The sequence below is a fragment of the Lynx canadensis genome, chromosome A2, assembly GCF_007474595.2.
Source record: "Lynx canadensis isolate LIC74 chromosome A2, mLynCan4.pri.v2, whole genome shotgun sequence".
NCBI lineage: Eukaryota > Metazoa > Chordata > Mammalia > Carnivora > Felidae > Lynx > Lynx canadensis.
Window position 1 is genome coordinate 21,245,485 of NC_044304.2, and position 14,934 is coordinate 21,260,418.

General features: G+C 50.1%; 1 protein-coding gene across 1 annotated transcript in view; it reads right to left on the bottom strand.

The window, feature by feature from the left end:
• STIMATE (STIM activating enhancer) overlaps positions 1 to 14,934 on the bottom strand; it is a 53,024-nt gene that overhangs the window by 15,000 nt on the left and 23,090 nt on the right. Inside the window, exons 2-3 of the mRNA XM_030307002.1 lie at positions 2,727 to 2,775; positions 805 to 900 (exon numbers count right to left, since the gene is read on the bottom strand). Of these exons, the coding sequence (XP_030162862.1) occupies positions 805 to 900; positions 2,727 to 2,775 (145 nt within the window). The remainder of the gene's footprint in view (positions 1 to 804; positions 901 to 2,726; positions 2,776 to 14,934) is intronic.

Here is a 14,934-nt window from a genome sequence, read left to right on the forward strand (position 1 = left end):
CAGTCCAAATGTTCTTAAATACACACTAAACCTCTTGGCAAGGGACTCACCAGCCATCCAACCTGCTCTCTCAGAGGCAGGGGCAGGACAGGGGTGGCGGTGGTGGTGGTGGGGGGTGTGTGTTCCAGGCAGAGGGCAGCATGAGCAAAGGCATAGAAGCAGGAGGTAGCTGGTGGGGTTCAGGGCCACCAGCACAGCACTGGCTGGAGCAAGTCTGAGCCAGGAAGGTAGGAGATGGAGCCAGGATAGGGCAGGTGAGCCTCCTTTTCCACTCCATCTGCCAGGAGAGGCACAATTGGGGATTCAGTCAGATTTCTTAGGGTGGGGGACTGTGTGGAAGGCACACTGCAGGGATGTGCTGGAACAACCTGTGGCCTTCAGGTCAAAGAGGTCAATGATGGTCAACAATGGCTTTGACCCTAAGCAGGTGGCATCACAGAGGAGCCCTTGTGTGTCCAGTTCCAGCAGAGATACTCCTTCAGGGCACGATGCCGTCCTGCCAGGGACTGCTCCCTGCCAGGAGGCATAAAAGTACCAGAACACCAAGGACCAGAGTTCTGATGAGCAGAAAGCCAATGCGCAGGGCAACCGTAAGCAGGCAAAGCCCTAATGGTCAACTGACAGCTGTGTTAGAGCAACCACAGGCAGCACACAGAATATGGTCATTTGGGGGAACACAGAGCACAATGGGGGGTTGCTCCCTCCCCAAGCTAGAGGGAACATGACTGGTGGCAGAAAGCAAGACCAGCCTACAATTTCAGTGGACGGGTGGGTGATGTTTGTACTGGAATATCAGCCACTTACAGTGAACAAGGGTCCTCTTCAGTGAGATCTGCTAGGTACACATTTGCAAAGTGGATGAACAGCATTCCTATGGCTTGTTTGGAAGTGTCTAAAAACCTGCACAAAATAGGATCAGCACTTGTTATCACCCCAACAGGAGGGTAATATCCAATTTAGGGGAAATGAGAAGTCTGAAACAGGAAGAAAGCTAGCAGGGAGATCTCAACTTCCCCATTACTAGTCACCTCTTCCCCCGGCATCAGCACTAACTCAGGCTTGGCATCTCGGCTACCTTTCGAACCCTTCAATAACACTAAAAGGCCACTGATGTATAACATCATAAACACTGTATAAACCCCTAAAAGGCCACTGATGTATAACACATGTTTAAACATGTATTTAAATTAGGTGTGTTTACTTTTTCATTTTTTGTTATTTCAAAATGCTCTACCATAGCTTTGCGATGAAGTCCAAGGTGCCTCTGTTTTAAAGAGCTCCCATTCAACCTCACTCAGAGCTAAATGCTGTGCAAGACTAACAAGACGCCCAAATCTAGCACTGCAGCTCAAACTCTAACGACTTCTGGCTGCTGCCATTTATGCCCTGGGCTAGCCTGGGGTGGACAGATATTTTCTGTAAAGGGCCAGAGAGTAAATATTTTAGGCTTTGCAGGCCACTGTTTGCAGCAACTGGTCACCCCCCCGCCACTGCAGTGTGAGAGCAGCCGTAGAGCCCGCCATTCTTGCAACCCTTTATGAAAATGGACAGCGTGCCAGATTGGGCCTGTGGGCTGTAGTTTGTCAACTCTTGGGCTAGATGGCAGGGTGTTCGTTCTGGAGACACCATGTTGCCCCATCCATGAGGGGTCTTTAGTTTCTCCCCTGCCACGAACACCTGGAAACCACAGGTAGTCTTTGGATTGCAGTCAATCTCCTGGTCTCCCAGGCTGGGCATCCAGGGTTGGGCTAGGCCACTGAAGGGGGTGGTGAGGGGCACACAGGCACGGACCATCAGCCTTGGGGTCTTAGGGCTGAATCGACTTTGGAGATTATCCAGACCAACCCCATGACTGAAGCTTGAAAATCATTTCCTGAAATAATGGCAAAGTAGAAGTCCCCCCTCCAAAGGACAATGTGTGCCCCACAGAGTGCCCCAGCTCCAGACCCTCTCCAGGTCCCCCAGCCCAAGCTAGACACCCAGATTCAAGAGAAACCGACCAGGGAAAATAAAAACAAGAATGATCAACATTCACAAATAATGCACTGCAGATCAATAAGGAGATGCTTAAAATGTTGTAAAGGGCCTTTACCACAGTGATTTATCTGACGTCTTCTCCGGAGGGGAAAATGGCTATTTTGTTAGCACACCTGCAAGCCTAACACAGCCCAAGAAAGTCAGCTTCTTGTGGACATGTTGTTCCGAAGAGCTGGCTGTCACCTTATTTTCTGGAGTTTTGTCTTTGGAAGCCGTGTCTGAAGCTTTACCCTCCTTTTATGAAGGAAAAACTGCTACCACAGGGTCATCCTAGGACTAGGAAAGACTAGTTTTGGGGAGAGAAGCATATACATGGTATATCTGAGTAATCTCCAAATATAGATAATGTTCTGCTCACACACACAGACTACAGAATCTGAGGATTTATCACAATCTAACACCAGGGAGACATAATTAAAGGGACTTGCAGCACACAGTGATATATCTGTCTGATCCTCCGTTTTCTAAAACTGGCCAGTGGTGTGATGATAGAATAAAGGCAAAGCTCAATGTTATCTGGAGAAATAGAAGTCTTTCATATTATTCGTAGTTCCTAATGATTGATTCAACTAAGGGATCCTAACACTTTATGTTCTGGAGAACCGCTCACATTGCCCCCTGCCCTCCCTGCAAATAAACCCCAAATAGCCCATGGCATTCTAGGAAGGTGTTAATATTTAAATACGCACCATATCCTCCACGGCCGTCTCTCATGCTTTGGCTCTCTGAAGCGCTTGACTGGAAGAAAACACACACCATTCAGCGGCTTTCCACAGCAACAACGAAGCAAAATGCATTCAACAAGTGGGGTTATCAGTACACTCGGGGTTGACACTACTAAGTTAAGGTACTTGTTCTTTTAACATGTGCCAATGCACAATAAGCTGTGAAGGTCACAGAGGCCCCAGGCCCTGCACTGGCTGCTGACCAGTACAGACTCTTCAGAACTGGACACTTATGAAGAAAGACTCCTCACAATGTGTGGGAAACTGTGTTTTCTTCTCTTTTGTGATGAGGTTCTCTCAGGGCCTGGAAACCACAAAGTGGAATGCAGCTACCTCCAACTTCAGAATTTGCTCTACATGATGACAAATCCATTCATCCACCCATCTAGTGGCTGGGCCACTAGCCAGGCACTGAGACAAAGGCGAAGGCAGCTGTCCAGCAGGAGGGCAGGCACGCAACCATATAGTGAGGCAAGTGCTAGAGAAGAGGTATGTCTGAGGCAGAGGGAGGGCATGAGGGAAGGATGACCACGTTTGCCTTCCTGGGAGGGCCTTGGTCAGGAGACACTTCACTGGTGCGAGGCGGCCAACCCAGGTCCTGAAGGTTAGCAAAGTTGAGCGAACGGACCAGGGAGGGGACAGAGCACACACCATGAGCTCATAGGTGCAGGGACATAACACGGCAGACAAATGGAGCAGAAGCCACATGACGGAGGGTCTTGAATGCCAGGCTAAGGAACCTGGAATGAATTCATAGGGAAGGAAAAGCCAGGGCAGAGTGCTAAGCAGAGTCAAAGACATAGCTGGGATCGTGTTTTAGAAACATGGTTCTGAATCATGTAGATGGTGGGTTTCTGGGGCTGGAGAAAATGCTGGCTGAGCCCTAGCACCAGGCGGGGGTGCTCCTGGCTACAGAACAGCCAGCGGGGTGGGGCGCTCCTTCACCAGCAGGTCGACCTCAAAAGGCAAAGGACCACCCAAACTGGCACTTTCACCTTGGGTCTGCAGACTGTCTCCACGGGTCTATCCCCTGACACAAACACCGAAAGTGCTGCATGTGTGATGTCGCCCCTCACAAAAGTACCAAGGAAGAAACACCACAATGCAAGCCTATGGAGGGTCCTCGTTACTAAGGCAGTGGGTGAAAACCAACAGCAGAGCTCCGAGTTGCCAATGAGCATGCAGGAGGAGGACACAGGGAGGGAGAGCTTGGTGCCCGAATCAACCGACCCTGCTACTTTAAATGAAAACAGGCAGTCTGCAGTCTGCAACGCAAGGACTACCTGTACACAGAAACAAAACAGGTATGGTGTTCAGAGAGACATTTTGATAGACCAACAAGCAGGAGGAACTGTAAGGACATCTGTCACTCTGCTGATACATCACAGATCCCCAAATGTCAACAACATCAAAGAATCTGGAGGTGGGGCCAGGAGGTTCTGCTGGCCCAAAAGGTTCTCAAAGGCAGGGGTCTCCTCCCCACAAGTACCCAAGTCTCACTGAGGGCCTGGGTGCTGGGGGATGGAGATGCAGAGGAAACTGGGCCAGGAGAAAACAATCTGGAGGGAAAGCCCCCAGTCAGGACCAGGGCCACTTCATGGGCGTTTGTGCTTCTGCCTCAGGGGCCTCTGTCCTCATCAGTATAAAATAAATATGTCCTGAGGGGCAGCACCTTCTCATTCTGAGGAGACACATGCTCAAGTACCAGGATGGCTGCAACTCACTGGCAGTTAGTTTAGGGAAAAAATTACACCTTATATAATCATATAAAGTAACTACATATTACACAGGGTGTAATTATAACACATTGTAATAAATACAATCTCAGTAATTATGTAATAAACCTATTATTTATATTAATATGACACATAACATATGAACGGAGGTAAATGTGGTGTCATGGGAAAAACTGTATCCTCACTCCCTGAATTCACGCTGGGGGAGTTCCTAACCCCCAGTACCTCAGAATGTGGCTGTAGTTAGAAAGTCTTAAAAGAGGGAATTAAGGTAAAAGGAGGTAATACGGGTGGGTCCTATTCCAACATGACTGGTGTCCTTTTACAGAGAGATTAGGACCCACACAGACTGAGGGGCAATCCTGTGAGGTGCCATCTGCGAGCCAGGGAGAAAGGACTTGGAAGAATCCGATCCTGCCCACATCTTGACCTGGCACTTCCAGCCTCCAGACCTGTGAGAAGAGAAATTTCTGGTGTCCAAGCCCTCCAGTCTGTGGTACTTTATGGCAGCCCTAGCACACTAACACGTGTGGCAACACAGTAGTTGGAGAACCCAGAGGAAGGCTATTTGAGTATTCACTAAATTACTATTTAGATTTTTCTGTAGGTTGAACATTCAAAAACAATTGTTTTATGCTTATTTGAGAAAGAGAGAGAGAAAGAGAAGGAATGAACAGGGGAGGGGCAGAGAGAAAGGGAGACAGAGGATCTGAAGCAGGCTCCATGCTGACAGCACAGAGCCTGAAGCGGGGCTCAAACGAACCGTGAGATCATGAGTTGAGCCGAATTCAGATGCTTGACTGACTGAGCCATCCAGGCGCCCCAACATTTTGAAATAAAAAGTTGAGAGAAAAACATACTATAAAAGCGTACACCAGGACAACCATTTCATCTGGCAATATCAATCAAAATTTTAAGTGCCCAGACGCCTTTAACCTTCAATGCACTGCCAGATGTGTGTTCTACAGGCACAACATGTGCCAAGATATACAGGGATCTTCACTGTAATATTGTCCTAACAAGTACCCGGAAAGACACCAATGTTTGCCAGTGTGCGGCTGGGTATATACGTCACGGTACTACGCAACATTAGGCTGTCACTGAAAACAACAAGGTAATCTGCACGGACTCATGTGGAAAGATTTCCAAATTATATTAATAAATTGCAGAAAAATATGCCTACCACCATTCTGTTCATACCCTTTTTATTTTTTTAGCCTTTAAAAAAGATTTTATTTTTAAGAGGGTAGCTTTTTTTTTTTTACTTTATTTTTGAGAGAGAGAGAGAGAGAGAGAGAGAGAGAGAGAGAATCCCAACCAGGCTCTATGCCATCAGCATAGAGCCTGATGTGGGACTTGATCTCACAAAACCTAAGAACATGACCTGAGCCGAAATCAGGAGTCAGATGCTCAACTGACTGAGCCACTTAGGTATCCCTAAAGATTTTAAGTAATCCTTACACCCAATGTGGGGCTTGAACTCAAAACCCGAGATCAAGAGTTGCATGCTCTACTGAGCCAGCCACGTGCCCATGTTTATACCCATTTTTTTTAATTAAAAAAATGTTCTTAATGTTTACTTATTTTTGAGAGAGACAGAGAGAAAGAAGGGGGGGGAGGGGCAGAGAGAGAGGGAGACACAGAATCCGAAGCAGGCTCCAGGCTCTGAGCTGTCAGCACAGAGCCTGACATGGGGCTTGAACTCGTGAACTGCGAGACCATGACCTGAGCCAACGTTAGATGTTTAACCAACTGAGCCACCCAGGCACTCCTGTTCATATCCATTTTTAAAGGATATATATTTATGTTGGTGTTATGCATGTGTTTTTTCCCTAGAAGGGTACATGGCTATTAACAAGAGCTGCCTTTGGTGAAAGGAATTATAGATCAGGGGAGTAGACTTTCTACATCATTCTGAATGGTTTAAAACATTCTTCTAATCTCACATTGTTTTTATTTCAATGAATTAAAAATAAACCCTTCAGACACCTGTGCTAATACAGCAAAGCGGGACATGGGGAGACGTGGTGTGGGTCATGGGGGCCTATGGGACAAGAAGAGAGAAGAATGTGTGTGCGTGCTGATCATGCTCGCAGGTAGGGGTGCAGCCTCACGTAGGAGCACCTCAGACAGAATTCAGGACCCACTCGTGATTCTCCAGAACAGAGCAGTGTGACTCCTGCCTTCTTCCTCTCCATCTGCCATCCCCTCCCCCCTAGAACATTTCAGAGTCTAAAATCTTTTTATTTTTTTAATTAAAGGCAGAAGAAACATTAAAAGAACTCCTCCAGATCTAATGTGGCAGGAAAACTCTGGAAGCTGCTCTGCCACACAGTCATGCTGTACTGCGGGGCCTGCGGTGTGACAGGCCCCATTCAGCAGCAGATGAAATAGACACAATTCTTGCACTTCTCACATTCTCCGGGCAGGGAGAGGGGAGAGGATATGTGGAGAGTGGCAGGATGGCGACTTGACACCAAAGCGGGAAAGGACAGTGGGCTGGAAATGGGTTGGCAGATTGCAGATCAGGAGGTCTGGAAGGTGAGCCAATGTCCAAAGAAAGGCAGGGGTGAGTCATAGGTGTCTGCGGAAGAGCCCTCAGGTGGAGGGCTGGGGCCAGCGAGCGGCAGGAATGTGGGCATGAGGTCAGATAGCCCAGGCCTCGTGGCCAGGGTGACCTGGGGGTGGCCAAGGGCAGGGGGCTGTGGTCTACTGTTGCTGTGCTGAGAGCGGCCTGAGGGCACCAAGGCAGGAGCGGAGAGGCAGATTAGGCCACTACAATAACCCTGGGTGACTGGGTGCTCGGCCTGGGTGGTGGAGGAGAGCGCGACCAGAGGTGGGAGCCGCAGGGTACCTTCCGCAGTGAACCTACAGGATTTGCCGACAAGGTGGATGCGGGTATGCTGGGGGCTGACACAGTTCTGCCCATTTCTGGTTTTGTTTTGCTGGTGGTGGTTGGGCGGGGAGGGGGGGTATTGGGGGGGTTTGTGGGAACCTGGAAGACACGAGACTTCTGTGCACAAGAAATGAGCTGCCCCCGAGTCCCTCATGGACCGTGAGCCAGGCACCAGTCCCATGGAAACACGCCCGTTCCCTGCAGGAGCCTGGAAGCTGCCCCCTGGGAAGCCACGAACAACAAGGCTTGAGCAGAGAGTGGTTCAGGCAGAGCCACAGGACAGATGAGTTTTGCTCAATTATTGGTGCTTCTATAGGATGCAGAGAACTGAGATGGGGACAGAAGCCAAAGCACAGCACAAGCCACCCTAACACTCACCGCACAGCCTGGGGCAAGAGGCTGGGAAGGACAGCACAACTCCAGGGTAGGTCAGGTCCTTGAAGGTGGGACACCAGAATCTCAGGCTGACAGCCTCAAAGAGCCCCCAGTAGGAAAAGGAAGGAGCAGAGTGGGGGGTGGAGCAGGGACAGGAGAGGGACTGTCGGGGTGTGCAATACTCAGCGGTCCCTGAAACCTGGCACACAGACCCCATTCCACTCCTTTGACAACACTGTGCACCACCACCTCCAGGCTGTGGTGGGGCCCTAAGCAGGTGCTCTGCATTTACGCACACGTGTCCTGAAGACAGGCATGGGGTCCTGTCACCTCTGAAAAGGAGTAGTGGCCAAGAGCCAGACAGATATGGCTTGGAGTTCTGTCTGTGTGTAAAAAAAAAGGGGGGGGGGGCTGCCAGGTTGGTGTCAGGATTACATGAGAACAAACAGGTGGAAGATGCTGGCACAGACACATGCTCAGGAAAGCGATCTGCACTCAGGGGTCCTTGCCCTGGCTCTGCTTTCCCATTCCTCCTCTCAGTGTCTACTCACCTCAGGCCTGGGGCTGAACCACCTCGTCTTAGTCTCTGGGTCCCTGAGAAGCATGCGACCTTGGGTCTGCCATCTGCAACATGACCTCTCTACAGGGGCCTAAATGCTAGGAGGGTCCCAGGGTTCCCCAACCCTGTTATCCTCCCTGGGCTGACTCCCCAGTGCTCTGAGTGGTCTTCTGTCTCTCTCTTCTGCCTCTCCATGGTCTGTCCTCCCTCCACAGGCTCCCCTTCTAACCAGGATTTCCAAGGTGAGGGCTCTCCAGCCTCCTCCCCACGCCAGCCCTCGCTCCCTGGCTTCACAGAATGGATGCATCCTCTGCTTGGTGACTCCTTACCTTCCTCTCCGACTCAACTGTCAATCGCCCCTGACAATTGTGCAACTCAAGTCTTCTGGATGTGTCCTTTTCCCCATTTCTACCACCAAAGTAGTCGGGGCCTCATGACTGCTTTCCTGTGCTAAGCAGACTGCCTCCTAACAGGGCTCCCTGCCCCTGGCTCTCTGACCACCCCACCCACCTGTGCTTCCCTCCGCTACACTGAGCACCAACTGTGCCCGGGACATATCACTGGATAATACAGCCGGGTCCCTGCCCTCAGGCAACTTTCCATCCGTAACAGTGCACATCACTGTTGACTTGCCTGAAACACCGCTCCCTTCTTTCCTAATCTTACACATTTTTTTAATTTGGGAGAGAGCACGTGTGCTTGCACATGGGATAGGGGCAGAGGGAAGGCGGGAGAGGGAGGGGGAGAGAGAGGATGGGACGGCGAGGGAGAGGGAGAGAGAATCTTAAGCAGACTCTCAGTGCGAGCCTGATAGGTGCCTAGATTGTAACCTAGGCCGAAATCCAAGAGTCAGATGTGCAAACTACTGAGCTGCCCAGGTGCTCCTCTTACCCATTTTTGAATTAAAATACATCTTTTGGAAGAGATGAACATATACAAACTTCAGAGTACATTCTTTTGGCTAATATTTGGATGGTATATCCTTTTTAATGTCTTTTTTTCAACATTATATTTAAGGTGGGTCTACCGTAAACAGCATATAAGTGAGCTTTCCCCTATAAATCTGGCTCACAATCGTAGTGGGTTGAATAGTTGTCTCCAAAAAGATGTCCAAATCCTGACCCCCCACCCATACCTGTGAATGTGACCTTATTTGGAAAAAGGGTCGTTACAGGTGATTAGGATACAGAACTTGAGATAAGATCATCCTGGATAAATGAGGTGGGCCCTAAATCTAATTACCAGTGTCCTTGAGAGACAGTAGAAGGCAAGGGGAAAGGAGAAGGCCTTGTAAAGGCAAAGGCAGAGGCTGGAGCGTTGCAACCACACCCCTGAAGAGGAACCCCTGAAGAGGAGGAGATGGGGAAGGATTCACCCCTAGACTCACTGGAGGGAGTGTGGCCCTGCCAACAGCTTGATTCTGGGCTTTGAGCTTCCAGAAAGGAGAGAACTTCGGTTGTGTTAAGCGAAGAAGTTTGTGATTATTTGTATGGCACCTCTAGTAAACTAATAAAGGCATTTTTTTTTTCTCCTAAAAAAAAAATCTGAAGAGTACAAACACACTCAGTGAGAAGTCTCCCTTCTGTCTGAAATCCCAGGCCATGTTTCTCTTCTCAGAGCCAACCACTGTCACCCAGATCTTGCACAGCCTTCCAGAGACACGCCACATGAGACCAAAGATGGACAGATGTCTCTTTTCAGAGACAGACAGACACCCACATACTTTACACACTGTGGGACCTTGCTGCTCTCATTGAAATTTCACCTCCTGTACACACAGCTCTGCCTCTTTTGTCAGAGGCTCTGTGGTCTGCCATGGCGTGGCCGTGCACCACGCAGTGAATGTCCTTGCCACGTACCGGCCATGCCCGTGTGGGTGAATGTCTAGTGGCGGACTCGCCGCGTCAAAGGTCGCGTACATGCAGCTGATTCTGTCACACCGCTCTCCAGGGGGTGTGGCAATTCCCACGACTGCCCGTTTCCCCACATCCCCGCTGGCAGGGAGCAGGAGCAAACCTTGCCAATCTGATCACCGGACAGGCTGCCTCCTCCGCATGGCTTCAGTGTGTACTAACCGGGTCATCTGTGCCCAGATGCCCGCAGGGCTCGCTGCTGCCCAGCACCTCCGGTGGGGCTGGCAAGGCCCCCACCTGGCCCCTTCTCTCACACGTGCTCTCGGCTCACGCCCTCCCTTGAGGGGGCAAGGCACAGCGATCACTCCTGTAGAAGTTCTGCGTACCCCACTTCGCTCTCCCTTTCAGAGCCTTGCCGGTGGTGCTCCCATAGCCTTGCTGCATGACAGAGGACAGCTGAGATTCACATACAGGTGTTTTCTTTCATGTCACAAGGAGGAAGACATAAGAGGTGGTGTTAAAAATCACAGGGCTTGACGGGGGCACCCGGCTGGCTCAGTTGGTGGAGCATGTGACTCTTGATCTCGGGGGTTCTGAGTTTGAGCCCCATGTTGGGTATTGGAGATTGCTTAAAAATAAAACCTTTGAAAAAAATCACGGGGTTTGGAAGGGGAACAATTACCATGTAGTCCTATTTAGAAACTGAGTCATAAAAAGCACAACTGTTTTGAAATTAAACCACACAATTAAGAGAGCCATTCGGTCAATGTCGGGCACAGCCTGAGAGAAGCAGAGTTGCCAGGAATGGAAGAGACAGTAAGAAGCTGCTTAGCTACCAGGTGGAGAGAAAGAAAGGTTTATGGTCGAATGGAGGTGGGGTTAACAGGGACTTTGCAGACTCAGTTACTGGGTAGTGGCAGTCCGCTGCACCTCTCCTGATCTGAGGACATTTCCCAAACCAGCACGTGGAGGGAAGACTGCCACCCCGCCCTGTGGATACAGCACAGGAAGAGACTCCTGAACCCGGCAGTGCTCTTGGCACAGCGCTACCCTCTGCTGTGAAAATCCACGGAGGCAATCCAATTACATACGGAATATAAATGTGTGGAACGTTCATGTTCTTGCGCCCAAAGCATAATCTTAAAGCAGGGGGGTGATCACAGACCACACTGTGGCCACATTAGCTTCTATTTCAAAATGTGACACAACAGAAGACAACTTGGATGGCTCTGCCCCACATGCTACAGGGAATCACGGACGCATGCTCTTCCCTGGGGCCAGGAAACCACAGGTCCTTTCATGACATCATGGGTCTAGGGATGTGAGAAGGCTTCCCACCCCACGGGAAGCTCCAGAGACCATGAGCTCATGCCAGAAGTTGATGTGCTTTCTTGCTTTCTTCTTTCTTTTCTTGCTTTCTTCCAATGGGCTGGAGCCAAAAAAAATCCCTCGCACTTTTGGAGCTTTCTGTCCACTGACACACTGCTGACCTGGACGTGATGGCCTCTTTTTTCAAGGTGTACCACAGGTCAGTGTCCCATCCAAGACAGGCTTCCATCGAGGGCAACAGACTGTTCACCACGGCGAATGGCAAACAGCCCCAGGCCCCACTCAACAGCAAGTCCGCAGCAAAACAGCTGCCATTAATGCCAGCAAGGGACTGGTTCATAAAGTAGGCAGTTTGGACTCTCAGTCAGAGTCAGAAGGGTCTTTGAGGGTCCAACACCTCCAGTGTAAAGAGCGGAGAAAATGGAGGGGAAGGGGTGATCCCTCCAGGATCACCGCATAGTTACTAGTGGACCTGGGATGAAGTACAAGCCACCTGAGCCAATCTCTTCCTCCAACTGGCCCTGGCTGGGCCAGAGACCTCAAGCCACACTTTGCTGGTTCAGTAAGCCCAGTACCCCAGTGCTCAGAAAGGAAAGAAACTGTTCTGGGTGGTGGTGAGCAAATCCACTCTCACTAGCAGAACGAGCAATCGAGGAAAATGTTTCCACACTTTCCCTAGATTATAAACAGCCAAGCCCTATTCCAAACCTCCTAATGCCCGCAGTGGTAGGAAAACCCCAGAGGTACCAGTTCCTTTAGGGCAGGACAAAGTCCCAGAAAGTCACTGAGGCAGACTGCTGGTTGCCTCCCCAAAACCTACATACCCCCTTCCTCCCTTCCTTCCTAAGGCTTCAGCTACACAGCTGACAGACCACATTCCCAGCTGGGGGAATGACCTTGCAGCTGGCGGTGACCACAGGACTAAGTCCTAGCCTAGGAGAGTGTTAAACACAGGGTGATTACTTTTCAAGGAGAAATGAAGGGCCCACTGATTCTTACAGCAAGGAACTAAAGGCAGCCAAGTTGGGGTTGCCTTGAAATCTAGTCCCTGCTTTATGAAAAATGTTGTCATTTTAAGCAAGTCACTTTTCTGGGTCTCAGTTTCCTCAACTGTCTACTTAAGAGGGTCAATGTGGGGAGAAAAGCATCTGCAGCTGTGGCCACCATCACTGGCTACTTATGACAGGTACTTTACACATCATTATTTCTAACCTTTATGACAACCCTGAAAGGTATCATTCTCATTTTACGGGTAAGGCCAAAAATGGCACAGGCAAGGTCTGTCTACATGCATGGCCCTCTGACTGCAAAGCCCACATCTCCACTGTCTCGAGGAAGCCTAATACAAGGCAATGAAGATTCTCGCATGAATGAGCCATAAGGGTAGAAGGGGCATTGCCATGGTGCCCAGGAGGCTTCCTGAGACCAGGGCCCATCTCCATCACCTCAACAGGGAGGCCTCCTGACCCCGGTCTTCTTCCCTTAAACCCGCCCTCACATGAGCTAGAGTGAACTAAGCATGACACCCCCTTGGTCAAGCCTTTCAGTGTGTGTCCCACCTCCCCTTCCTCAGGGAACACGACTCAGGCTATTTGGGCTCACAAACTGGGCCATCCCCAGGGCGTGGCACCTTCCTTGGTGCTGTCACTCACACAGTCACTTTGGCTTGGGAGGGCCCTCACATTTCTTCTCCCAGATAACGCTTAGGCATCCTTCCACATTTAGGTCTGGCAGCTCTCAGACTTTCCTGCTTTGCAGCGGAGCTAAGCATCCATCCACATGGCTCCCCAGAGTCTCCTATGCATACTACACATACCTCTGTACTGGCATTTCCCATGCAATATTGAGGATCTGTCTGTCTCTCCCACCAGACAATTAGATTAAGGAAGCAGGTAGGGACCTTGTCTTATTCATGCTTATAACCTCAGCACCTGGCCCTGTACCTGGAAGGAAGCAGACACTTAACTACTAACCAGAACAAACAGAGCAGAACATACTGGAAGAACGCTCAAGTCAAAAGAGGCAATAGCTTAGTGCGGGGGATGCAACCTTTGGTCCAAAATCTTGCTGCAACACTTACTGCGGGGCCAGGGGAAGTTGTTTAACCTCTCTGGGCCTTAATCTGCCCCTTTGTAAAATGGAAGAAGTTATAGTACCCACTTCTTACAGGTATGAGTAAGACAATATATCAGAGTACTTAGAAAGTACTGTGCACATTTTAGCAGGGAGTAGCAGTGCCGTTACTGCTGGAGAAAGAGTCCGTCCTCAGGCACAAAGCCCAGTGGCAGAGAGCAGGAAAGCACACATCAGAGTATAACCTGTGCATCCCCAGAGTCTTTCTCTTTCCTTTTCTGTTACAAATCACTGTAACAAGTTTGGAAACTTAAGAGAAATTACCTAAAATGTAACCATGGGATACAACCAAGCCTGCGGGTTGTTACAACATGTTACTTCTGGTTCCAAAGCTCCTCCTGGCCTATATGTCCCAGGAGGGAGCAGTACAAAGCCCCATCAGGCTGTGCTCTGTTCCCTGGTCTGTCAGCCTCTATCAGCCCCAAAGGTTGATCACTCAGCATTCTCTAGGTACGGCGGCTCTCTGAGGTGAGCACACAAGAACAGTGACAGGCATGACTCAGGCAGGGCAGCACGGCACGCTCCAGGCTGCAGCACGGGGTGGGGGTGGGGGGTGGGGGGTGCAGGCACCAGTCTTGTCCTCCCGCCTTGCAGGGCAGGACCCAGGGGAGGTGTAGAAATGCTTAAGGCCTGGCAAGACAGGGGCTCAAAACTAACTGCGAAGGTTCAGAAGACCACTGTCTGGACAGGGCTGGTTCCTGTCCTACCTTGCACTACTCTCAGCTGCTGAGAGGAGACGCGCTGGGAAATCAAGTCGGGGCACTGAAGAATTTCTTCTATCATCAGAGTCAGGAAAAAACTAGAACCGATGTGGCGCTGATTCAAGAAACACCACGAGACACGACCCCTGTCACCAGAATGTGATCCAGGAGGAGGAGCAGGTCAGAGCCTATGCGGGCTGGATGATGGACACCCCAGAATTCAGCACCTTTCAGCACTCCTGCACACTCTAGCCTTCCTGGTCTATGTAACCACTGGCCCCTCGCTTGGGCCTGTCGGTCAAGACAGAGTGCTGCCGGCCTGGGTCCTTCTCAGACCCCAAGCCACCTTCCTAACCCACCTGCCCTGCACCTTGCTTCCTTTTACCGTTACACTGGGAAGCAAATCAAAATACTACCACCATCCGTGTCAGACAGAAAGGTGGCTTCACACACTCAAAATCAAGACATTTTTAAGTTTTTTAAAATGGGAGTCGATTTTTTGACGTTTTAATTTAAATTCCATTAGTTAACAGCATACTATTAGTTTCAGCATACAATATAGTGATTCCACACTTCCATACATCACCCGG